The sequence below is a fragment of the Dromiciops gliroides genome, chromosome 1, assembly GCF_019393635.1.
Source record: "Dromiciops gliroides isolate mDroGli1 chromosome 1, mDroGli1.pri, whole genome shotgun sequence".
NCBI classification, from domain to species: Eukaryota; Metazoa; Chordata; class Mammalia; order Microbiotheria; family Microbiotheriidae; genus Dromiciops; species Dromiciops gliroides.
The window spans coordinates 763,966,672-763,993,234 of NC_057861.1; the positions used below are offsets into that span (position 1 = coordinate 763,966,672).

At 42.7% G+C, this 26,563-nt stretch overlaps 1 protein-coding gene across 1 annotated transcript; it reads right to left on the reverse strand.

Annotated features, from left to right (window-relative positions):
- Window positions 1–9,716: 9,716 nt before the first annotated feature.
- On the reverse strand, window positions 9,717–18,255 carry LOC122735401 (zinc finger protein 850-like). Its single transcript, XM_043976922.1, has 3 exons — window positions 18,149–18,255; window positions 15,502–15,597; window positions 9,717–11,852 (listed from the first exon to the last, which is right to left on the reverse strand). The coding sequence occupies exons 1-3, from the start codon at window positions 18,180–18,182 to the stop codon at window positions 9,835–9,837; spliced, it is 2,148 nt and encodes a 715-aa protein (XP_043832857.1). The 5' UTR covers window positions 18,183–18,255; the 3' UTR covers window positions 9,717–9,834.
- Between the last annotated feature and the right edge of the window lie 8,308 nt (window positions 18,256–26,563).

Genomic DNA, 26,563 nt, shown 5'->3' on the forward strand with positions numbered 1-26,563 from the left:
TTGAGAAGACCCAATACTGAAGGTCTCAGAGGCTTCTTTCTGGCTCCTGAAGGATCTCATGCTCTGGGATACCTGCTAGTCTCTACCTCCCTACACTGACCAACAATTTTCCAAGAATGGGACAGAGATTCAGGAGTCAGAAAAGGGACTTGGGCTGATGATTTATTCAAAGCTTAACCTTTTATGACTTCCAAGGAAGGCAGTAGCCTTCACTCCTACTCACGTGTTACTGAATGAGGGAGAGAAAATCATGAAACCAGGATGCCTGGGTCCTTTACACATCTAGGCTCCTTGCTCTCAGCTGGGCCCTCACTGTGGCAAGGCCCTTTTAGGGACCAGGAGAAGCTTCTGAGGTGGTACCTCAGAATAGTTTTAATTTAAACTTCTCCAATCAATAGTGATTGAGAACATGTTTCCATATGGCTGTAGAGAGTTTTAATTTCATTGTATGAAAACAGCTTTTTCATATCCTTTGATCATTTCTCAATTGGGGAATGACTTGTATTCTTATATATTTTATTCAGTTTTCTATACATTTTGGGTATGAGGCCTTTAAAACAGTTTGCCAGCTTTTTGCTTTCCTTCTAATCTTGTTTGCACTGGTTTTGTTTGTGTAAAACCTTTTTAATTTAATGTAGTCAAAATGATCCACTCTGCACTTCATAATGTTCTCTATCTCATCTTTGGTCATAAATTTTTCCCTCTCCACAGTTCTGACAAGGAAACTATTCTTTCCTTTTCTAATTTACCTATGATATCACCCTTTATGTCTAGATCTTGTATTCATTTTGACTTTACTTTGGTGTATGGTGTAAGATGTTGGTCTAGGCCTAGTTTCTGCCATACTATTTTCCAGTTTTCAGAACATTTTGTCAAATAGTGAGTTCTTATCCTGGAGGCAAGAGTCTTTGGGTTTATCAAATAGGAGATTGTTATATTCATCTATTGCTGTGTTTTGTGTGCCTAACCTATTCCACTGATCCTCCTCTCTATTCCTTAGCCAGTACCAAATAGTTTTGATGATTGCTGCTTTATAATATAGTTTTAAATCTGGTACTGCTTGTGGAAACTTATTTTGATTTGGGGACCCTGCCTTTGTGCTGAGATTAAAAAGCCTTAGGCCCTCAGGATTTTTTTATGTGAAAGAGGGGCTAGGGCCCCTCCTCCTCTGCTTCAGCTAGAGGGAGGCCTCTGAGCCAAGCTAAACTGTACAGATGATAACCCCAAGCCACAGGTGTGGCACGGCGCAGCCCCGTTCACACAGTGGAAAGGCCCATAAAAACCCTCAGGGACGCTGGGGTTTGCTTTGCCCAGCCCCAGCTGTGGGCTCACGAAGCATGGGGCTCAGCTGGCCCTGGGGGCAGCGAGCCCGGGTTTCACCTGGGAGAACAAGGTTAATTAGGAGAGGACAGTACAAGGAGAGAGGCCAGAAGATTAAGAGAACAGCAGATGGTACAAGGAGGTTGGAGAAGACAGTAAGAGAGGAGACAGACAGAGGAAGGAGTGATACAGAGTAATGGGCTTTTCAGGGGTTCATTTCTAAGGTAATGAAAGAGAAGTTAAAGAGTGAAGCAGGGGGCTATTCAGTGGGCATGGTCAGCACAGGGAGACTGGAAGAATAAGAGAACAGAAGGGGGGCTCCGGAGGATAGAGAAAGGAAAGATGCTGAAGGGGGTGGACAAGAGAAGGACTCTGTAAAAAGAGTATGGAGCAGGGGGGCTTTTCTGTGAGGAGAACGCTAGAAGGTCTGTTGGTATGCAGGAGGAGGCTAAAAAAGTTCCAGGCACGGCAGGTGGAAAGAGACGCACCAGAAAGCAGTCAGGGTGTACATTTTATTTCCCTGTATTCTTAAATTTAAATTGTATCTCATAAATAAACCCTCTACTGTTGAAATGGAAGAGGCTTCTTAATCTTTTGCTTATCAATTTGGGAGGAGCAATTGTGGTGGAATTTTATAAATGGCCCATATTAAATTAATAGCAGTCAGATAGTGAGCCAGTCCTAAATCCCCAGATTAGGTACAACAGTCAGATTAATCCTCCAGTTAAATTAGTAGTTTAAAATATTTCTTACAATTGAATGGCACCCCAGATGGGACTTATGGCCCAATTATATTTTTTCTAAAATTATAATTTTTCTTATAAATTTTTTCATATAAGTACAGTTATATAATTTTTCCAGATTAGTTATGGTTAAGTTAATAATTTTTTTCCAGCTAGACCACCTTCCTTAGCATTTTTTCCCATTAATTCCCTTGATATTCTTGACCTTTTGTGCTTTCATATGAATTTTTTTCCTAGCTTTATGAAATACTTTTTTTTGGTAGTTTGAAAGTGCAACACACTTATGCTAAAAATATAATGAAAAGTATAGAGTTGGTGGGACCATTTTCAGTATCATAAAAACATATATCTGAAATTAAAAGTATCATATGAAATAGGGTTATGTTAGGATCTTTTCTAAGAAATGCAGAGGTGAAGCAAGGATGGTTATTCTCCCCCCCCTTTTGAAAACACTAGCAATAGCAATAAGAGAAAGGAAGTAAAGGCATAAAGACAGGTAAAGAGCTTAAATTATCCCTGTTCACTGATGATATGATGGTTTACTGGGAAAAACCCAGGCAATCAACAAAGTATCAAAAAGACAATTAATAGCTTAAGCAATGTTACAAGTTACAAAACGAATGTTCAAAAGTTACAAAGCATTTCTAGATAATAATAACAAATGACATAATTGAAGTAATAATTGAAAGAGAAATCCTATTCTGAATGAGTAAAATATGCAAAGGATATCTGGGGATCAATCTCCCAGAGCACACAAATGAGTTGCATAGATTCAATTACAAAGGAATCTCCAAAGAAATGAAGGCTAACCTAAAAGCTCAAAGAATATTGAGTGTTCATGGCTAGGTTCTCTCAATATAAGAAAAATGACAGTACCCAAAACCATTTACAGTTTTAATGTTATGTTAATGTCATGAGTGAAATTTTATAAAAAGGGTCATCTTGGGGGAGACCTTAGTCCACATCAAGCCTCAAACACTAAATAGCTGTGCAACTCTGGGCAAAATCCTTAATATCTGTCTCAGTTTTCTCAACTTATGGAACCAAGGATAATGTCTCTGGGGTTGGCAGAATGAGAGGGAGCAATGCACTCATAACAGGTCTGGACAATGCACCCTAGTGAATCTTTTTTTTTTAAAGTAATAAACATTTTTATTTATAGTTTTGAGTTCCAATTTTTATCCCTCCTTCCCTCACTCTTCTATCCCCTTCCCCTCTTCCTGAGGTGGTAAGCAATCAGATATGGGTTATACATATATGACTGTGTAAAACATTACCCTTTTAGTAATTTTGATTTAAAAAAATAAAAGTGAAAAATAGCATGCTTCAGTTTGTTCCATCAATATCAGTTATTTTTCTGGAGGTGGATAATGTTTCATCAATAATAGTCCTTTGGGATTGTCTGGGATTATTGTATTGCTGAGAATAGTTGTCTTTCACAGTTCTTCATCAAACAATATTGTTGTCTCTGTGCACAAAGTTCTCTTGGTTCTGCTCAGTTCACTATACATAAGTTCATACAAGTCTTTCCAGGCCTTTCTGAAATCATCCTGTGCTTGTAATTTCTTATAGTGTAATAATAGAGAATGCTATCCCTAACCGATGAGGGACTGAGAGACATAACTGATTTTGTCAGCACTCTCCTAGATCATGTCACCTCCAGCAATCTATGCAAAGCATTTATTTTTCACCTAGTCCTACCTGGTGAGGCTAGAGTAAGAATTCCACCTAGATAAGATGGTGTGGGTGGGGTGAATTCTTTGGGCAACATCAGCAATGTCCTTGAGAAAAAACGTTTTGAATAGTTAAGCAAAAATGAAAGGATATTTGGGTCCTGTATATAAAAATCATTATTAATGTAATAACAAAATAATCTTTTTCTCAAATATTGTCTTCATGGTCTTTGTAGTCAATTTGGATATTTATAACAGTCAAAATGACTTAACAGATTTGCTATATACAACATTCTCGTAGTTGTGCTTATTTTCTTCCTCATTATTTTTTGCAAATTTTTCCATGTTTTCCAAAACCCAAACTCATTATTTCTTTTTTTAAAAATTTTTTTGTTGGGGGCAGCTAGGTGGCACAGTGGATAAAGCACTGGCCCTGGATTCAGGAGTACTTGAGTTCAAATTCAGCCTCAAACACTTGATACTTACTAGCTGTGTGACCCTGGGCAAGTCACTTAACCCCAATTGCCCCGAAAAAAAAATGTGTGGGGCAATGAGGGTTAAGTGACTTGCCCAGGGTCACACAGAAGCTCATTATTTTTTATAGCACAGTGGTATTCCTTCTTCACAATCATATATTACAATTTACCCAACCATTCCCCAATTGATAGTACCTCTGAAATTTCCAGTTCTTTTCTAGCACAAAGAGTTGCTATCAATATTTTAGAACATATAGAATCTTTTCCTTTTTCACAAATCATGTTTGCAAAGAGATAGTATAGTGATATTGCTGGGTCAAAGGTTATAGGCAGTTTAATAATTCTTTAGGCATAATTGCTCTCAATGTGGATTCTTTGATGTAGAGCAACAGTATCTCTCCATGTAAAAATCTTTCCATATTGATTACATTCATATGGTTTCTTGCCAGTATAGATTCTCTGATGCTGAGCAAGAGTGTCTCACTGGGTAAAACTCTTTCCACTGTAAGAAAAATTAATTATTAATAAATGTATCTAATTTGAAAAAATATAACTGGACTTATATGAAAAATTATGATTATACGAAAAATTCTAAGTTTAGAAAAATTATAATTGGGCCATAAGTCCCTTCGCAGCTGCCATTCAAATGTAGAAATATTTTAAATGACTAGGCCTAATTTGGGGGGCCTAAAGCTGATTGGGGTACTTAATCTGGAGATTTTGGATTAACTGGCTATCTGACTGCTATTAATTTAATGTGGGCCATTTATAAAGTTCCACCACACTGCTCCACTCCCAAAATTGATAAGCTAAAGATTAAGAAGCCTCTTAACTAAATAATCAAAGCGGAGTTTATTTTATGAGATACAATTTAAAATTATGAATACAGGGAAATAAAATATACAACCTGACTGTATTCCTGCAGTCTCTTCCCACCTTTTGCATCTGGAACTTTTTTAATACAATAAGGGCTGTTGCTGCCTCTTGCCTTTGGGTATGTTCCACTTTCACTACTCAGGTCCTTTATTCTAATTCCCAGCCCCTTTCACTTTGTCTGTCCCCCTGCTTCTAACTTTCTTCTCCTTACTGCCATTGCTGAACCCCTGTGTTTCTCTCTCACTGACCTCTCCTTCCATTCTCCTTGTGCTCCAGTGTCCTTCTCTGTTCTGTTTGTCTCGCCCAGCCCCCTGCTGTCTCTAGTCTCTGGAGTTCTCCTTAATCTTGTCCTTCGGCCTCCCCTACTGTTCTCCTAATCTTGTCAGTCCCCCCTTCCTCCTGGTCCTTCAGCCTCCCTTTGCCATCTGACTCCCAGGTCTATATATATATCTTACTTCTCTCCACTTAAATCTCGGGGCTTTTTTTTTTTTGGCATCCCCATACACACCAAGCTAATCCACCAGCCAGGGCTGTGGCTGGTGGGGAGGCGGGGACGCTCAGGTGTCTGGTGAGTGCCATACCCAGGGCTCCAGGGGCCCGTGCCCCTGCTGCACACCTGGGACCTCGGCATGGGCTATGCTGGAGCCCAGCCTGGACGAGCCTGGGATCTCTTGAATATATCTGCTCAGGGAGGAGGGAGCTGGGGTTCCCTCCCCCCAGCTGTCTGACCTGGCATCTTGTACAGCCCATAGGGCTTTGTGGCTCAGCTGAAGCAGAGGGGGAGGGGCACCGGCCCCTCCCACACAGAAGAGACCCTGAGGGCCTAAGGCTTTCTAATCTCAGCCCAAAGGTAGGGTCCCCAAATTAAAATAAATTTCCACACCACATTCATATGGTTTCTCTCTTGAGTGGATTCTCTCATGTTGAGTAGTATGGGGGTTCTGTGTAAAAGTCTTTCCACATCAATTACCTTCATAAGGTTTCTCCAAAGTGTGGATTCTCTGATGTTGAATAAGAGTGTTTCTTTATAAAAGCCTTTCTACATTGTTTACATTCATAAAGTTTCTCTCTAGTGTGGATTCTCTGATGTACAGTAAGACTAGATTTCTGTGTAAAAGCCTTCCCATATCAATTACATTCATACGGTTTCTTTCCAGTGTGAATTCTCTGATGCACATTAAGACCAAACCTCCTTGTAAAAAACTTTCCACACTGATTACATTCATAAGGTTTCTCTCCAGTGTGGATTCTTTGATGCATATTAAGACTGGACCTCAGTGTAAATGTTTTTCCACATTGATTACATTCATAAGGTTTCTCTCCAGTATGGATCTTACAATGTGCAGCAAGACTCTTTTGAAAGCCTTTCCACACTGATTACATTAATAAGCTTTCTCTCCAGTATGAAATCTCTGATGGGCAGCAATATTGGAGCTGGATCTGAAGGTCTTTTCACATTGACTACAGTCATACAGTTTCTCTCCAGTGTGGATTCTCTGATGCACATTTAATTTAAACTTTATTGTCATGTCAAGATAATGGAATGTGGTAGATGAGGGAGTAACGATTGGAATGACACCACCTGCTGGAGACTTACTGTAGAAGAGTTCCACCCATGAAGCGAAGGTCTTTGAGGGCAACACCAGGAGTCTTTTCTTTAAAAAAGGAAGTGACGCAGGCTAGTGGGAGGAGGAAGGAAGAGACTGGCGCTCAGTCTTGCGCTCTTTCCTCTGGACTCTGGTGGAGAGCGGAGCTAGAAATGTGCTCTCCCTTTAATTGATAGGAATCTAGGCCTTTCTCTCTCTCTTTACCAAATTCTTATTCTCCTTAATAAATGCTTAAAAGTCTAACTCTTGCTAAAGCTTATAATTTATTGGCGACCACTCATTAGATATTTTAGACAGTTTAGCTAGAATTTTAACCCTTAACAAGGGGTTCACCTTGAGATTGATTTAAACTGACTGCTGACTGGTGCATTAGAGTGTAAGCACATTTGACTGGTACTTAAGAGTACTTAAGAAGCCAAAGACTTTGAAATTTACATCGAGTCCAGTGAACTAATGAATCTGAATGACACTGGCCAATCAGCTTGAGGAACCTCCCATTTCTGGGAGGGGAACATGAAGCAGGAAGCAGATCCTGGGGAGAGGCTTCTTCCTCTTTTAGTGCAAGACTTGGGCATGGTGGCAGAGGACTTCAGATGTGAGAGGTTTAGGAAGGTGAGGATTTCCAGGCTATAAGAAATCTGTTCTCAATCTTTCTCTTTCTTTTACTGTCTTTCAATAAACCCTTAAAAAAACTAAACTCGTTTATCACTAATTTTAGTTAGTTTCCCCCCAAAACTGGGGGGACAGATTAGAATCTATATTTAGAATTTTAAATAACACATTGTAAAAGACTTTCCACACTGATTACATTCAAAAGGTTTCTCTCCAGTATGGATTTTGTAACAGAGTAACGCCACCTGCTGGAGAGTTACTGTAGGAAAGCTCCGCCATGAGGAGAAGACACGTGAGGGCAAGCCATGTGGCTTGGGAGGTCAGTTCCTTGGCATTAGGAAGTGACGTTTGATGTTTCCAGGTTGGACAGGAGGCTTGTGGGATGAAGAAGGGGCGGTTCACTCTCTTTTGTCAGTACTCATGGAGAGTGGAGCAAAAATGCTGGCTCCCTGAGATAGATAGATATATACCTTTTCTTCTCTCCACTCAAATCTTGGGGCTTCCTTCGCCCCCACAGACCAAGGTAATCCTCCAGCCAGGGCTGTGACTGGTTGCGGGGGGGTGCGATGCACTCCCACTTCATGTGCCTCAGCACAGGCTATCCAGGATCTTTCAGATAGCTCCGCTCAGGTCGGAGGGAGCTGGGGCTTTTTTTCCCCCCAGCTGTCTGACCTGGCATCTTGTATAGCCCACAGGGCTTTTTCGCTCAGCTGAAGATGAGGAGGAGGGGGAGAGACCCTGAGGGTCTAAGGCTTTCTAATCTCAGCCTAAAGGTATGGTCCCCAAATCAAAATAAATTTCCACACTACTTAACACTGAAAAATTTACAAATTATCCTGCACTTTGAGTCCCCCAAAGATTTAATATATTGGGACCTGTGGAATAAAGCCAGCAAGCTTTTACAGGAAGAGAAGGCACTTTTTTCAAATTCTAACACTAAGAGTTTCTCTCCTTTTGCATGCCTGGAGGCAACGACTCAGGTGGGAGAAGGGGAACCTAGGCCTGAGTTCAAAACCAAGCCTGATTCAAATTGCCCTAGTCCCTCCCGCTGTGCATCACATGGGAGAGGTGGTCCTGACCCCTCCTCTCAGGACTCCACCCCCTCTCCCTCCTCTGGGGCCACCTCCTATTCCTCCCATGGTCATTCTCCTTGATTCTCCAGCCTGGTAAATCAAGAGATCTTTCTCAGGTCCTGATCTTGCACATGAGCACCCCTCTCTACCTGCGTTTCCAGCTTCTACTGTTACAAGAGCAAACAGCCTCAACCCTACCCCAGCTAAGCTGTGATTTTGACTCAACCTGCTGTGGTTCTCCCAAACCAACCTTAGGAAACCCTTTAAATTCCAGATATGCTCATTTTGTTCATAATTTTGTTAATCCGCTTTTGTCTTTAATTAGTAACCTTATAAAGCATTTGTATTATGAAAGGACTGACAGAGAATATAAAAGGGGTTAAAAAACAAGAGACACTTAAGCTGAATACAGATGTACAAGACAAGCCTCATCATCATAGTTCAAAATTCTGCTTCTTTTGCCATGGAGGGGTACATATTTTGCAGAGATGTAGAAGTAAACAGCAAGGTATTAATACAAGCGTTGGGGATTTTAGATATCGGAATCAAGTGTTCCAAAATCACTAAGAGAAATAATGTCAGTTCAGAGGTTACATGTGATTTCTATGCTATTACATCTACATTTTGAAATTACTAGTATGGATATATTTTCATAGAGATTTTCATGCTTTTAAGATTGCGTTTTATACTTAACTTTAAAAAAGGGGAATATTTATAAATGCTTTTATAGTCATGTGGTTAAATTCATATTTTGTAATGCTCTTATTAATGTTAAGCTCATATTAATTTATATTTCCCCAGTTTGAATTTCATTGTCTTTTATTCTTCCATGTGTATTTTGTTGTATTTATCTCTATTTTTGAAACTATGCAAGATGGTTTTGATTTTGTAATACAATGTTAACTCTGGGAGTATTGTGCTCCCATATTCTAAATTGCTTGTTTGTTTGTTCTTTTCAGCTGATTATTTGATCAAACACTGTAAAGCATTTCCATGGCAAATTGGTTGCCATGGCAAGTGTAAAATGATTCTAGAAGTATTATTTTTGATAAGCATATTTTTTTAAAAAAGAGGGGTACATTTGCAAAAGTTTTTTCTTTTCTCATATTTATGTAATCTAATTTATTATTGCCATAAATAGTGATATATTGTATAATATAATAATATGCTCTTTGGGTATTTTATATATTAAAATTTTTTTAAAAAGTCAGTTTAAATGTTGCATAAGGGTTTCTTTTTGTAAAAATTTTTATTCTTTTAAGATTGTGCTGTGTTTTAACTTGCATTTAAATATGTTCTGACTTTTTACAAAAGTAATTGTATACTTAGTAAAAAAAGCGGGGGGTATTATTTGAAATTATTGCATAATTGTATATTATATTCTGAGTCAAGGTACATTCACATTTTGTGCGATCACTATTATGCTCAATTTTGAAATCCATATAAGACTTGGATTATGGGTGATTACATTTAAAAGGTTTCTCTCCACTTCTCTGATGGTTAACAAGATAAGACCTCCATCTAAAAGCCTTTCCACATTGCTTACATTCAAAAGGTTTCTCTCCAGTGTGGATTCTCTGATGCTTATTAAGACTAGAACTCTGTGTAAAAGCCTTTCCACACTGCTTACATTCATAAGGTTTCTCTCCAGTGTGGATTCTCTGATGTTGATCAAAATTAGATGATCTAGTAAAAGCCTTTCCACACTGCTTACATTCATAAGGTTTCTCTCCAGTGTGGATCCTCTGATGCTCAGTAAGACTAGACCTGCTTGTAAAAACCTTTCCACATTGCTTACACTCATAAGGTTTCTCACCAGTGTGGGTTCTCTGATGCACAGTAAGACCAGACCTCCTTCTAAAAGCCTTTCCACACTGCTTACAATCATAGGGTTTCTCTCCAGTGTGGATTCTCTGATGCATATGAAGTTTAGACCTGTTTCTAAAAGCTTTTCCACACTGCGTACATTCATAGGGTTTCTCTCCAGTGTGGATTCTCTGATGTTCAGCAAGACTAGACTTCTGTGTAAAAGTCTTTTCACATTGATTACATTCATAAGGTTTCTCTCCAGTGTGGATTCTCTGATGCACAGTAAGACTAGACCTGTTTGTAAAACCCTTTCCACACTGATTACATTCAAAAGGTTTCATTCCAGTGTGGAATCTCTGATGCTTATTAAAACTAGACCTCTGTGTAAAAGCCTTTCCACACTGAATACATTCATAAGGCTTCTCTCCAGTGTGGATTCTCTGTTGATCAAAATTAGATGAGGTAGTGAAAGACTTTCCACATTGCTTACATTCATAAGGTTTCTCCCCAGTGTGAATTTTTTGATGCTTATTAAGACTAGACCTCTGTGTAAAAGCCTTTCCACACTGCTTACATTCATAAGGTTTCTCTCCAGTGTGGATTCTCTGATGCTCAGTAAGACTAGACCTGCTTGTAAAAACCTTTCCACATTGTTTACATTCATAAGGTTTCTCACCAGTATGGGTTCTCTGATGCACATTAAGGCTAGACCTGCTTGTGAAAACCTTTCCACATTGCTCACATTCATAGGGTTTCTCACCAGTGTGGGTTCTCTGATGAACAGTAAGACCAGACTTCCTTCTAAAAGCCTTTCCACACTGCTTACAATCATAAGGTTTCTCTCCAGTGTGGATTCTCTGATGCATATTAAGTTTAGACCTGTTTCTAAAAGCCTTTCCACACTGCTTACATTCATAGGGTTTCTCTCCAGTGTGTATTCTCTGATGTTCAGCAAGACTAGACTTCTGTGTAAAAGTCTTTTCACATTGATTACATTCATAAGGTTTCTCTCCAGTGTGGATTTTCTGATGCTCAGTAAGACTAGACCTGCTTGTAAAAACCTTTCCACATTGCTTGCATTCATAAGGTTTCTCACCAGTGTGGGTTCTCTGATGCACAGTAAGACTAGACCTGCTTGTGAAAACCTTTCCACATTGCTTACATTCATAAGGTTTCTCACCAGTGTGGGTTCTCTGATGCACAGTAAGACCAGACCTCCTTCTAAAAGCCTTTCCACACTGCTTACAATCGTAAGGTTTCTCTCCAGTGTGGATTTTCTTATGCATATTAAGTTTAGACCTGTTTCTAAAAGTCTTCCCACACTGCTTACATTCATAAGGTTTCTCTCCAGTGTGGATTCTCTGATGCCCATTAAGACTAGACTTCTGTGTAAAAGTCTTTCCACACTGATTACATTCATAAGCTTTCTCTCCAGTATGAATTCTCTGATGGGCTGCAAGATGGCCGCTGGATCTGAAAGTCTTTTCACATTGATTACAGTCATACAGTTTCTCTCCAGTGGGGATTTTCTGATGTGTGGCACAGATTTTTCTCCAAGTGAAGTCACAGGGGCTGTCACTTATGAGTCTTTGCTTGCGAGTTTCTTCCAGAGAAAGACTTATCTCTGTACTACTTTCCTTCATTTCAAGTCTGATCTGGCCTTCTGAAAGAAACAAACAACAAAACAGAAATACACTGACACTCTATTTTTATATTCCCTTGCCTTCACTGGCAGAACAAAACCTCATTTACATTCTGTTTCTCCAGGCAAAGAAAAGAATCCTCAAACGTACATGGGAAAAATCAATGATTATAAAATGTCATTAGCTCATATCCCAATGATGATTTAATTTACAAAGAACTTCACACGCACATTGGATCCTCACAAGAAATGTGTGACACAGGATGGGCTGGCATGTTCATCACATTCACCACTCAGGCCATGACCTCAGAATGGCTGGGTGACTTGACCCATATCCCAGCAGCTGAGACTAGAATACAAATCTTGTGACTGGGCATGCTCTGTCCACAGTAATAGACTTATTGTCTCCACTTTTATTCTTCCCATTTCTCTTTCCCTTTCATTGTTTGCACTAGATTCTGAGCTCCTTGACAGCAAGGACTGTCTTTTGCCTTTCTTTGTATCTTCATGGTTTAGCACAATGTATAAAAACAGAAGGTGTTTAATCAGTGTTTCCTGACTGGGCCTGTGACTGATAGCAGGACCCACCCCTCCCTTTTTTTTTGGGGGGGGGAGCTCAGTGAGGGTTAAATGACTTGCCCAAGGTCACACAACTAGTAAATATTAAGCTCCTAAGGTTGGATTTGAACTCAGGTCCTCCTGCATCCAGGGCCAGTGCTTTTTCCACTGTGCCACCTAGCTGCCTCCAGGGCCTACCCTTTACCTCAGTCTCCATATTCTGGTCTCTCTCCTGGTTGTTAACTACACATTCAGGCCTCAGCCATGGTGATTTTTTTTGGGGGGGGCAGGGAAATGAGGGTTAAGTGACTTGCCCAGGGTCACACAGCTAGTAAGTGTCAAGTGTCTGAAGCTGGATTTGAACTCAGGTCCTCCTGAATCCAAGGCCAGTGCTTTATCCACTGGGCCACCTAGTGGCCCCCCTCTGCCATGTTTCTCTTTTTTGTGTGTAATCACCTCCAAGGAGTCACCATTGTCAGGTTCTAGCCCTGATGAAACCTGACCAGAGCCAATACTGAAGATCCCAGAGGCATTGTTCTGGATCCCGAAGGATCTCATGCAGTGGGATGCCTGATAGTCTCTACCTCCCAGCTTCCTACACTGAGGTGGTGGTTACCTCTGTGAACCTGGCCAACAATTCTCCAAGGAAGGGACAGACACTGACCCACAGAAATCAGGAAAGGGACTTGGGTTGATGATTTATTCCTTGGATGACTTCAAAGTAAGGCAGCAGCTTTTACTCCACCCTCAGGTGCTACCAAATGAGAGAAAGAAAATCATGTATCCAGGCTGCCTGGGTCCACTACCCATTTAGGCTCCGTAATCTCTGCAGGGCCTCATCATGGCCAGCCAATACTGACTCCCTGGGCCACTCAGCACAGTAGCTTTTCTACATCTTTTCATTCATCCCCAGCCTTTCCTTATGGCTTGCTTCCACCACAGCCCCCATCCACACCTTCTCACTTTGAGGGCAAGACCAGGAGTCTTTTCTTTGTCGTCAGGAAGTGACGTTTGCTGGTGGGAGGAAGAAGGGGGGGAGCTTGGTGCTCTGACTCGGGCTCTTTCCTGGGGACTCTGGCGGAGAGCAGAGCGAGAAATGCGCTCTCCCTTTAATAGACAGATGAATATAGGCCTTTCTCTCTCTCTCTTTACCAAATTCTTATTCTCCTCAATAAATGCTTAAAAGCCTAACTCTTGCTAAAGCTCATAATTTATTGGCGACCACTCATTAGATATTTTAGACAGACTAGCTAGAATTTTAGCCCTTAACACCTGAGACCTTGCTCTCTTTTTTTACTGGAAAAAAAAATGGACATTTATCCAGGGCTATCTTCTCTCATCTCACATAAGTCAGATGTCTTCTTTTCCTTTTTGGCCCAGTCACAGATGAAAAGATCATCCCTCTGCTTGCTAAAGCAAACCTCCTTATGTGTGAAAATGATCCCCTTCAACTCCTTCTTCTGTGTCAACATACTTCTTCCTCTAATATCCCCGTCCTTCACCCGTTTTCAATCTCTCCCACACTAACGATTCTTTCCCTATTACCACAAATAAAACCCTTTCTGTCTCAGGGCACCCTCCCATGATCCATGCCTCCCCAGGAGAGACTGTCCAACATCTTTCAGGAAGAAGCGGCTGGAGATTGCCACTGCCCATGGGTGTCTCCGATGCCTCTCCCCGGCTTTCTCTGGAACTCTGCAGTCTAGCTCCCAACTTCACAGTGCGACTGAAAACCTTTCCTCCGAGATCACCAATAATCCTGAAATTGCTCAATTCAACGGCCAATTAATAAATAAAAAATAAAATAAATAAAAATAAAAATAATACTCCTGACTCCGGGGCCGGTGCTCTATCCACTGCGCCACCTAGCGGCCCTCAATAGCCATTTCTTAACCCTCTTGCTTCTTGACTTCCCCTGCAGGCTTTGACACAGTCAATCACCCCCGTTTCTCGATAATCTTCTCTCTAGATTTTAGTGACATGACTCCCTGCTGGTTCTCCTTCTACTATATCCAAAATGAAATTCTTCCTGCTTTCCTAATAATTTCTGGGGTATCCTTCCAATGGTGTAATCTTGCATCTCACTGCCTCTCACACATTCACACTCCTTGCCCCCATATTCAGTCTGCCTCAAAGTCCTGTGATTCCCCCTTTGTAACATCTCCTCCAACACTGTCCCTTTCTTCATTGGGGACTCAATCATCTCACATCTGAGATCCTGCAAGAGCCTCGTGGTTGGTCCCATTGCCTCAAGCCTCCCCCCAATCCAGTCACTCCTCCCCCGCAGTTGTCAAGTTCATCTTCCTAAAGCTCTTACCTGACCAAGTCACCACCTACTCCGCAACCTCCAGTGGCTCCCCAGCAAAAGGATCAAATAGAAAATCCTCTCTAGGCCTCTGCTATTCATACAGGCTTCTCTCTGCCTATTCTCCCCTCCTCCCATATATGGTATCATCCAGGGATATGGGCCTCCTTTCTGTTCTGTGAACAGAACACTCCACTTCAGGACTCCAGGAGTCTTCCTCCCTCTCCCTGTTGCCTGGAATCCTCACCCTGGCTTCCCTGAAGCCCCAGGTAGAGCCCTCCTGCCCCAGTAATTTCCCATTCCCCTTTAAATTTAGGACCCTCCCTCTCTTGACCGCCTCCAATTCATCCTGCGTGTTGTCTGCCCAAGCAGACCGTGAGCTTTATGAGAACAGGGGATGTGCCCTGCCCCTCTTTATACCCCTGGTGCTTGACAAAGGGCCTGGCATGCAGCAAGCACTCAAGTGTTTTTAGACTTGAAGAAGTTCTAAGAGAGAACTGATAATGGACAGCCTCATCCCTTTACCCACTTCCAGGAGAATTCCATGCCCACAGATTCTAAACAATGACTTCTTACAGGATCCCTGAGGATTACTGGAAGCCAGCTAAAAGGACATGAAGTCCAGTCCCCTCATTGTACAGATCCGGAAACTGAGGCTCAGTGATTGGCCCGGGAAGCCACTACTAGGAAGTATCTGAGAAAAATTCCCAAGGTCTTTATGCACCCAAATCAAGCCCTTGCTTCCCCCCAACCCCTAGAGATCTCCTGTCATCCAAAGTCTCCTATACCTGCTGTCACCTCACTCACCTGCACAGCAGTGCCTCAGGCCTTCTTGCTCCAGCATCCATGGTGCTTCCCTTGGCTCCAAAGAAGAGATCCCATCTTCTCTGGGAACTGGAAGCCCTTGGCAGGGAAAGCAGTTAGAGATGAGGATGGAGAGAAACGTCTACTTTAGTTTTCATTAGGGAAAGGAGAGAAGATGCAGGGCCACTTGATTTTGAGGTTCACCCCATTATGTTCACACATGTGAGTCTATACTCCCCCATTAGTGCTTGTAATGCAAATAACCCAAAATAGGAGGTTTTGTACAACCTGTTCTGAGAAACAGACAAGTCCCCACCCCCCACTCCCATCCTGTTATGCTCCATTCTGGAAGAAGCTTCTAAACTCAAAATTGGGTAAAAAGGGTTACTAGGCCAGAACAGCCTTGAGCCTGATCAACAGGCACCTTGGAATAAGAAAATGTGGGCTTGGTGCACCTTCTCCAAAGAAAGATGGACTCCTTCCATAGGTTAAAGGGAGCTGGTAGTGCAGTAGAGAGAGCCGTGGGCTCAGAGGCAGGAAGACCTTAGTTTAAATCCAGCTTCATACAGTTCCTAGCTTCATGCCCCATGGCAAGAAACTTAGCCTCTGTTTGCTTCAATTTCCTATCACCTAATTTGGAAGGTTATTGTGAGGATCAAATGGCCAAACATTTTTTAAAATTTTATTTTTAATTTGTGAAATGAAAGAAGTATTTCTATAACATAGTAGAACAAAGAAAATCATTTCAGATGAAAGTTACATCTCCTGTGCCTAACGTGCTGTTCTTGTCAATTAGAAAACAAGATTATCATGTCAATTTTTTCTTCCCTCCCACCCCCCCAACCTAGATAATTACCATTACAGAGAAATAGATATGTGTTAGATGTGTGTGTACACACACACACACACACACACACACACACACAACAAAATAATTATTAATTGTTTTTTGGGGGGGACCCAGTGACCCTACCTCAAATCAGAAACTCTGACTGGTTTCTCAAAGCCAGCCTAGAGTCCTTAGAAATGGAAATCAAACTCAATAGAGACAGTAGAAACCACCTCTACCTGAAAGCCTTTGCCCTCATAGAAAAGGCTTAGACTTAGAGCTCAGTCCAGCACTGCTCATTTTGATATGGACCCCTCTTAGGCCCTGTCTTTTTTTTTTTTTTTTTTTGTGGAGCAATGAGGGTTAGGGTTGCCCAGGGTCACACAGCTAGTAAGTGTCAAGTGTCTGAGGCCACATTTGAACTCAGGTCCTTATGAATCCAGGGCCAGTGCTTTATCCACTGCACCACCTAGTTGCCTCTTTTCTTTCCTTTTCTTTTTTTTTTTAAAGGTCCTATCAACCAATGGATTTGAATGAAGCTAGCCAATTAGCTTTGAGCAGTGTGTAAGGGCTGCCTCTCCTCTAGACTGAAAGAGGCTTACACTCTCTCATGCACTCTCTCGTCCTAGGGATGCTGAAGGAAGCAGCAAGGCATCCCCCCTTGGTCTCTTCTCTATCTAGGTAACATAGAGCTTCCGAAATTGGGAGCTATGTGCTCTCTCTTTACTAACATTTAATATGATTTAATAAATGCTTAATGCCCAAACCACTGCAATAACCTCTAATTTAAAAGTAGCAGTATATTAGAAACCCCAGCTAAGTTGCTCAGTAACTTAGAACAGAGACAGGTTCAAATAACACATACATACACATATACATATATACCTATATGTAAAATTATTTTATATACATTTTTGTTTATTGGTTTTTTTCTGTGGATGGAGCTAGCATCTTCCTTCATATGTCATTTAGAGTTAATCTGGGGGACAGCTAGATGGCACAGTGGATAGAGCACCGGCCCTGGAGTCTGGAGGACCTGAGTTAAAATCCGGCCTCAGACACTTAACACTTATTGGCTGTGTGACCCTGGGCAAGTCACTTAACCCCAATTGCCTCACTTAAAAAAAAATAGAGTTAATTTGAGTTATTTATATTAGTTCAAATAACTTATTTACTAAAAGTCATTCATAAAACAATATTGCCATTACTGTAATAGAAAGAAAGCACTTGCGAGAACACGTGGTAAATGATAGGTGGAAATCAATGTTTATTCCCTTCTGTTCTTTCCCACCATCTGTGCTGGAATTTGAAGGCAATAGGAAGGAAGATTAAGGACAAATTTCTTAGAGTAGGGATGAGTGCTTTAGGCTACCAATTGAGGCTTGTTACAAAGAAGACTATTATAAATACAAGACCCATCCCCAAGTGGAAGGGTGGGAAGGAAAAGCTGCCTGAGCAGTTCTCAGAGATTTGACAGACAACATTTACATCTGGGTAGAGGTTAAACTGAGTAACCTCTGGGATTAGTTCCATATCTGAGACACTTCCACACTGATTTGATCTTGGATCTGAGACCACCTAGAATTGGTAAGAGACAACTTCAGGAGCCACAGAGGAGACCCTCAGGTTCTTGTTACACAGTTCAAAGACTTTCTCTAGGAAAACCAGGCAGCAGGAGGGCCCTGTGTCTTGGACCCAAGAAACTAGCACTTTTCCCATTCTAGTATTTCATTAATGTTTCAAACCCTACACATTGAGGAATGAATCTTCATTCATTTCCTTTGACTGCAGACTCAGAATTACCAGGGGAAGTGTCCTTACCCAGGGAGAGCAGGTTCCGGGCATTCTCCAGCATGACCTCCTTGTACAGCTCCTTCTGAGGGGGGTCCAAGAGGCCCCACTCCTCCTGGGTGAAGTCCACAGCCACATCCTTGAATGTTACTGTCTTCTAAATCATCAGAAGTCAGAGGACAAAGAGCTGAAAGACACTTCAGAATCAAATATTCCAGCAGGAAGGGATTTGCCCAAAGGTTCTTAGCCTTGATGAGAGTCAGAACCAGCCCTTACTCTCAGAATAATGTGGATCACTGTTGGTGTCAGAGAACACTGCTCTATGGTAGGGAACATCCTTTCCTGCTTGTTTCTTTCTCTTGTTGACCTTTATTATTCTTATTTTTGGGAGGGTAATGAGGGTTAAGTGACTTGCCCAGGGTCGCACAGCTAGTAAGTGTCAAATGTCTGATGCCGGATTTGAACTCAGGTCCTCCTGAATCCAGGGCCGGTGCTTTATCCACTGAGCTACCTAGCTGCCCCCTCTTGTTGACCTTTTATTTGTCTTAAACATTTTCCTAGAAGTCTCAACCCTGTGTCCAAGCTCTCCTGGTCCTCTAAGTGCTAGTTGCCCCCAGGGCTGGCAATTCCACCCACTCCCACTCCAGGACAAGTAGACTTTTCAGGCATTGTATATAAAACATAGAGCTATAAAGGCAAGGCAAGCCAACAACACCTCAAAGGGCACTATTCAGTGCCTACTACTTTCTACCTGTAGTTGCTTTGTTCTCAAAGAGGCCTGATTCCAGGAGTCAACTTAAGAGGTGTGAAGAAGCTGAATGAGGGTAGTTGCAGTATGCATGAAGAAAGGGTTAATGTAAACGCTCTAATGGTCAGAAAAATGACAGGAGACAGAGGGGGCTCGGGACCCCCGTCAGAGCAGCAAATGACTCCTGAGTCAGAGCTCCTCTTCTCTGCATCCCCTCTCCCTAGCTATCCCACACTATCTAGACAACAGACTGCTTGACTTAGGAGGGACTGAAGCCAGGGAAGGCTGAGGATGGGGAGGGCTCTGAAATGGGGCCTCCAGGGAAACACCAGGGGAAGCCTGAGACCAAAGCCCCAGACAGGGGGACAGGTAGGCATCCAATGGCTCAACAAGCTGTGGTCTGTGATGGCAATGGAATATGATGGTGCTACAAGAAAGGACAAGCAGGATGATTTCAGAAGGGCCTGGGAAGACATGTAGGGCATGATGTCTAGTGAGGAGAGCAGAACCAGGATGAGGAGGAACTGGGAAGGACTTAACTCTTCTCAGGGAGACAACGATCTAAGACTATCCCAAAAGACTCATGAGGAAGCAGACTATCCACCTCCAGAGAAAGAACTGATACCTATTTTTCAATTAAATAATTAATTTATTTAGAATTTCCCCCACTTTACATGTAAAACAGATTGTAACATCGGTTTTTAAAACTCTGTGTTCCAAATTCTCTTCCTTCATCCCTATCTCCCCTTAAGAACTCAGTATGTTATACATGTCCAGTCGTGGAAAACAGCAGACAAACACATTTCAGGAAAAGCAAGTAACCACTACTGCCTGTGGTGGCACTTCCTTCCATCTGTGTTCAGACACCATCAGTTGACAGGACTGATATTGAGTGAACACAGACTGAAGCACACTATTTTTTCACTTTCATTCTTTCATTTTTTCTTTTACTGGAGTTTTCTTATATGAAATGACTAATGTGATAATGTTTTACGTAATTGTACATATATAACCTATATCTGAGTCCTTACCACCTCAGGGAAGGGTAAGGGGAGGGAGGGATAGAATTGGGAACTCAAAACTTTAAATGAAAATCTGTATTTAAAACCCAAGGAAGTGGGGGCAGGGAAGCAGGAGGCCTGGGGAAGGGGGGCAGAGGGAAGATGACAGCTGAGCTCGGGAAAGCAGGATGTCTGTGTCCTGAGGTCTAACCAGGAGCTGGGGAAGACTCCTGGGACCCTCCTGTAGAGGTCAGGCTTGGAATCCCTCAAAGGACCCTGGAGGTAGGAGAACTCACGCCTGGGATCTGATAGACAAGCAGCTCAGGAGTCCTGTGTTCAAATCAGGGGGGCCAGGACAGAGCTTTGGGTCCTACAACCAAGGTGGGGTCCTCAGACATGGCAGAAGCCATGGATCCTTGCAGGGGCTGGGTCTGAAGGCAGGAACTGGGGGCAGGGAGACAGAATCCTGGGTCCTTCTGGGAAGGTCAGAGCTGGGATTTCTGAGTTTCCAGAGGCAAATTCTGAAGTTCGGGAAACTGTGACCCAATGGTCAATCTGGGGAGGGCGACCCTGGACTGGGAGGCTGGAAAAGAGTGAGGGGCGGGGCAGGCCTGGGAGGGAGGTGTGCACCTGGGGGCCTGCAGGGCACTCACCATGAGGCCAGACGAGGCGCGGTGGCACGGACAGCAGAGAGCGGGCAGTAGGCAGCAGACAGCGGGCAGTGGGCAGCAGACAGCGGGCTGTAGGCAGCGGGCGGCGGGCAGCAGGCAGCGGGTAGTAGGCAGCAGACAGCGGGCAGCAGACAGCGGGCAGCAGGCAGCAGACAGCGGGTAGCAGGCAGCGGGCAGTAGGCAGCAGGCAGCAGTCAGCGGGCAGTAGGCAGCAGGCAGCAGGCAGCGGGCAGTAGGCAGCAGACAGCGGGCAGTGGGTAGCGGGCAGCCGGCTGTAGGCAGCGGGCGGCGGGCAGCAGACAGCGGGCAGTAGGCCGCGGGTAGCAGGCAGCAGACAGCGGGCAGTAGGCAGCAGACAGCGGGTAGTAGGCAGCGGGCAGTAGGCAGCGGGTAGCAGGCAGCAGACAGCGGGCAGCAGGCAACAGGTTGGCTTCCAGAAAACAGAGAGAGCAGCTTCAGGCGAGGCAGCTCGCAGGGAAGAGGGCGGGGCTTCCTGCTTTCAGACAGTTTACTCTGGGAGGGCCTCCTGCACCTGGCCCAGCCCCTGAGGCCCCGGGACCAGTCCTCTCCTCCCATCACACCCGGGCCCCAGCTCAGGACCCCGCCTTCCTCTCCCTCTCCCAGCCCTGTCCTCCCACCAGGCAGGGCATCTCGGAGAGCTGCTCCTCCCCCATCTCCCTCTGCCCCTCAGGCCCGGAGCAGAAAGACAGCCACTAGGCTAAGTGAGAGGAGGGGGCTGCAGTCAGATGGCTCTTGGGAAAACTGGGATTCTCTGTAGCATTTGTAACTGCCAGTCCCGAAGTCACTGGAATGAATGTCTCCTCATCTGCATTAGAATGTGAGCTCATGGAAAGCTTTCTCCCACAGCCATAACTGGGATGTTCGACCCTCAGGTCAGATGTGAAGGCAAAACACACTTAGAAGTGAACATTATGTTTTCCAGCAGTTTTTGTCAAATACTGAGTTCCCCTCCCAGAAGCTGGAGTCTTTGGGTTTATCAAACAGTAGGTTACTACAGTCATTCACTACTCTGTCTCCTGTGCCCAGCCTATCCCACCGATCCACCACTCTATTCAAACCAAATGGTTTGGATGACTGCCACTTTGTAGTAAAGCTTCAGATTTGGTACAGCTAGTCCACCTTCCTGGGCATTTCTTTTTTCATTAATTCCCTTGATATTCTTGACCTTTTGTTCTTCTAGATGAATTTTGTTATTTTTTTTTCTAGCTCTATAACATAATTTTTAGGTAGTCTGATTGGTGTGGCACTGAATAAGTAAATTAATTTAGGTAGAACTGTCATTTTTATTATATTACCTCGGCCTATCCATGAGCAACTGATATTTTTCCTATTATTTAGATCTGATTTTATTTGTGTGAAAAGTGTTTTGTAATTGTGTTTGTAGAGTTCCTGGGTTTGTCTCAGCAGGTAGACTCCCAAATATTTTATATTGTCTAGAAATGAAATTTCTCTATCTTGCTTCTGAGCTTTGTTGGTCATGTATAGAAATGCTGGGTTTCTTATATTCTGCAACTTTTCTAAAGTTGTTCATTGTCTTAAGTAGTTTTTTAGTTGATTCTCTAAGTATATCATCTACAAAGAGTGATAGTTTTGTTTCCTCCTTGCCTATTCTAATTCCTTTAATTCCTTTTTCTTCTCTTATTGCTAAAGCTAACATTTCTAGTACAATATTAAGTAATAGAGGTGATAATGGATATCCTTGTTTCACCCCTGATCTTACTAGGAATGCCTCCAACTTATCCCCATTACATAAAATGTTTGCTTATGGTTTTAGGTAGATACTGCTTATTATTTTAAGGAAAGCTCCACTTATTCCCATGCTCTCTAGTATTTTTTAATAGGAATGAGTGCTCTATTTTGTCAAACGCTTTCTCTCCATCTATTGAGATAATCATATGATTTGGGTTAGTTTTCTTATTGATGTGATTGATAATATTGATAGTTTTCCTAATGTTGAACCAGCCCTGCATGCCTAGTATTAATATGGGAAAATATGGGCGATGAAACTGAGGCCGGAGTTGAGGCCCCCCCAAATGAATGTAGAACATACTGTTTGTTCCCCCTGAAGTCTGTGGTTTAATACCAACTTCCTGACTTATGCCTCTGTTTACTGAAATATGCCTTCCTGTCTGCCAACTAGCTCACCACAATGTACCTGTGAAAACCTGCATGTATTTCACACTTAAGAGATATAACTGCAGCTTGGACACTTGTTGAGGGCCCAAAGAATCAGAGCCTACTTTGCTTTGGGCCAGCATGTCAATAAATTGCTCTTTCTTATTCCTGAGTTCCATTTGGGTTTCTCCGTTGAAATTTCCCAGAACAGTATAAATTCCACCTGGTCATGGTGTATTATCCTGGTGGTGAATTGCTGTAATCTCCTTGTTAACTTTTTATTTAAGATTTTTGCATCAAAATTCATTAGGGAGGGGCAGTTAGGTGGAGCAGTGGATAAAGCACCCTGAGTTCAAATCCGGCCTCAGACACCTGACACTTACTAGCTGTGTGACCCTGGGCAAGTCATTTAACCCTCATTCCCCTGCAAAAAAAAAAAAAAAAAGTAGCTTAAAGCAGAAAACTAGAATTTATTTATTTGTTTATTTATTTTTTTTTACAACAAGTACGTCTGATAAAGACCTCATTTCCCAAGAGGAATGAGGGAACTCTCCTATCCTGGGCGGTTTTCAAGTAGAGGCTGGATGACTATTTCTTCTTCCTAGTGGGGATTCATTGTGGGTGTCCAATGCTCCTATTGTGTGCCACAGACAGCCCCATGGGACAGATCATCTAGTATATGTTTGAAGCAGAGAAAGAGGACTCCAACTGGGAAACCAGCAGTGTGGATTAAGCATTTACAGTGGGCAAAGCTTGGTTTGGGATTCAAAGGCAGAAGGGAAAGGGTCCCAATGGAGGAGACAATAGATAAGGAAATAACTACCTATAATGATAGCCCACATTTCTAGATCATTTTCAGGTTTGCAAATTCCTTTGAGAGCTGACACAGCCACCACTTTGGGGCATGCCCTCATTACCACCTACCTCTCTTATTGCAACACCTTCTACGTGGGTCTGGTGGCCTCAAGTCTCTTTTCACTTCATTTTTCCATTCAGTAGCTACTGATTTTCCTAAGGTGTAGGTCCTATCATTTCACCTCCTCATACGCTCAATAAGTTGCAATAGTTCCCTATTTCCTTGATGAAATACAAAATGCCTCTTGGCATTCAAAGCTCCTATTAACCTATTCCCCTCCTACCGTTTTTTGGGGGGAGGGAATGCAAGAACTTGTTTATTTTGATAATTACATAAGACAAAAATTGTAGCTGTGTTTATAGCCATTTTATCTATACATTCGCTTCTGCTGAAGTTTTCAGTTTTAACAGTTTGTGGACTTATTTCTTTTCTTTTCTTTTCTTTTCTTTTTCGGAGCAATGAGGATTAAGTGACTTGCCCAGGGTCACACAGCTAGTAAATGTCAAGTGTCTGAGGCCAAATTTGAACTTAGGTCCTCCTGAATCCAGGACCGGTACTTTATCCATTCCACCACCTAGCTGCCTCCTTTATAGACTTCTTTCACATAATTTTATTTTATATATTCAAAAACAATGTCACAGGGAAATAGGGTAGGAGGTTTTGGGATAGGGGTAGGGGTCCCTAGGAATTCTTCTTTAAAGAATTACACCCTTTTGCACACAAATGCAGTAGAATAGGATAATCATTTATTTAGGGTCTGGGTAAGGGAAACCAAGAGAGAAATCCTTGGACTTCTCATGGGGAGAAGGCATGGCACAGAGCATGGTTCTGAGATACCAATCTCCTCGAGCAGGAGACAGGCAGATTGTTTTATAGAAGACTGATGGGGGTGATCATCTGACTGTGGAAAGTTCCGTTATTGAGGGAGGACCATCCTCCAATGGTGGTGGCTGGGGGAGTTGGGTGAGAGGTGGCTGCGGATCTCTTAAGCCATCTCTCTGCTCCTCAGGCCACAAAGGCAGCAGCCACACCTAATCTTATCTCCCCAGGGGTGAGGGAGACTGTAATGAAGGGTAGGGGTCCCAGAGCTAGCTCCTTCTAGATCCAGTTCCACTTATCTCTTTACGTTTGTCTATCCTTTGGTTTAGTTTCTCAAGGAGAAGGTTCTTTGATGTATCCCAGAGAACTTCTGGGGTGGCCTGGTCCCCATAACAATAAAATAATTTGATCTGTATTTGTCATATTGTGATATAAACTATATCCTGTTTGCCCAAACAAGGATGCTTTGTAACAATGTACAGTCTACATAGTATTCTGGAAAAGATAGAATGCATTCTCAGCCAGGCATCAGGCCATCTCCACTGTAATACTTGGGTAAGGGTTGTAGTCTTCAATCAGGAAGTCCTCAGCCTTGAAATCATCAATGATTTCAAATTTTTGAAGAACCCCTGCCTGTCCAAAGAGTCTCAAGATCCATTGGCATCCCAGATTTTCACTCCCTTGGCAGAAAGCTCCTTGGCATTCATAGAACCCTTAATAAACCACAGCAGTTCCTCCAGAACACCCTTCCAGAACATGTGCTTGGTTTGTCGTGGGGAATCTCGACAGAGAAACCCAAACGGCACTCAGAAATAAGGAAGAGCAGTTTATTGATGAGCTGGCCCAAAGCAGAGTAGTCTCTGGTTCTTTGCGGCCTGAGCAAGTAAGTGTCCAAGCTGCAGTTACATACCTCTTAAATGTGAAATACATGCAGGTTTTCACAGGTACATTGTGGTAAGCTACTTGGCAGACAGGAAGGCATATTTTAGTAAACAGAGGCATATGTCAGGAAGTTGGTACTAAACCACAGACTTCAGGGGAAAAACAGTATGCTCTACTTTCGTTTTGGGGGTCTCAGCTCAGGCCTCAGTTTTATCCCCTTTACTTACCCATATTAGGTTGTCAGCAAAGGAAACTCAACCTGCAGGTTGTAGCGGACTTGCAAGCTGAAGACAGATACAGTGCCGATGCCTGGGATCTGCAAGCACAGAGCTGCCCCGCCCCCCCCCCCCCCCCACACACATCTTGGCTTTTGCTGGCTGTCCTTTCCATTGGGTCTCATCCTCCAGGTCTGCTGTTAGCATGCCTCCCTCCCAGGCCTGGCTACTGGACCAGCTCCCCCATATCTGTTCTAGACTTGATGTAGGAGGCAAAAAGAGGTTAATAGAGAAACCTAAGATCCAAGATCTAATTCAGATATTAGCTCCAAAAGGGAGTCAGACCCCAGTTAATGGATAACTTATGCTAGATTCTTGTACCCACATAAATCAGTACCCACAACAGGAACAGAGGGACCTAGGCCATGGAGACCTGAAGACCAGCAGTACCCGTGGGCACCTGTGTACGCACACAAAAAAGTCAGTAATGCTAATGTGACCTTTAACCTTAGCAGTTGAGGTTCTCTCATATATTTACTGGCTTATGTTGAAATTCTGCCTATTTTTCAGACTTACTGGCAATCACCCCATCTCCATGAAGCTTTCCCAGAGCCCCTCTGACTTCACTCATCAGCTTTCTTACAACTTTGTAATGTATTATTTTTTATTATAGTGATGTGCATGTGTGCCATGCCTTCCTCCTTGTAGATGCTCTGCCGCTTACAATCAACATCATTTAACCACGTCACGTGACAACTTTAGTCTTCTGCTTCCTTATATATAAAACAGAAAGGCTGGATTAAATGAACTTTAAGGTGCCTTCCATCTCTGTTAGTGACAGAAATTCTAAAAAGGCTAGCTTTTTGCCTGGGCTTATAAGGTTGGGAGTGGATTTGTACTTCAGGTTCTCATCACTTTGGATTTGATTGGTTAAAGATAGTCTGGTTAATTAAAATCATACTATACAATTTGGTCATAATTTGTGGTGTTAGTGATCCTAAGGATGCATGTAAGAGATGGATCTATGGCAGATTTCTCAGATATTTCAAAAAGGTTGATATATACCTCAGAAAGAACTTGTTTGAAGGAATTTCTAAACTTGACTTTATTAAAATAG

What these genes read in the sequence shown, in the direction of transcription:
- LOC122735401 (XM_043976922.1), bottom strand. Translation starts at nt 18,182, where the DNA reads ATGCTGGAGAATGCCCGGAACCTGCTCTCCCTGG. An exon ending in CCGGAACCTGCTCTCCCTGG is followed by an intron (nt 15,598 to 18,148) that starts GTAAGGACACTT and finishes TTCCCTGCCAAG; the next exon opens with GGCTTCCAGTTCCCAGAGAA. An exon ending in CCTGAGGCACTGCTGTGCAG is followed by an intron (nt 11,853 to 15,501) that starts GTGAGTGAGGTG and finishes TGTTTCTTTCAG; the next exon opens with AAGGCCAGATCAGACTTGAA.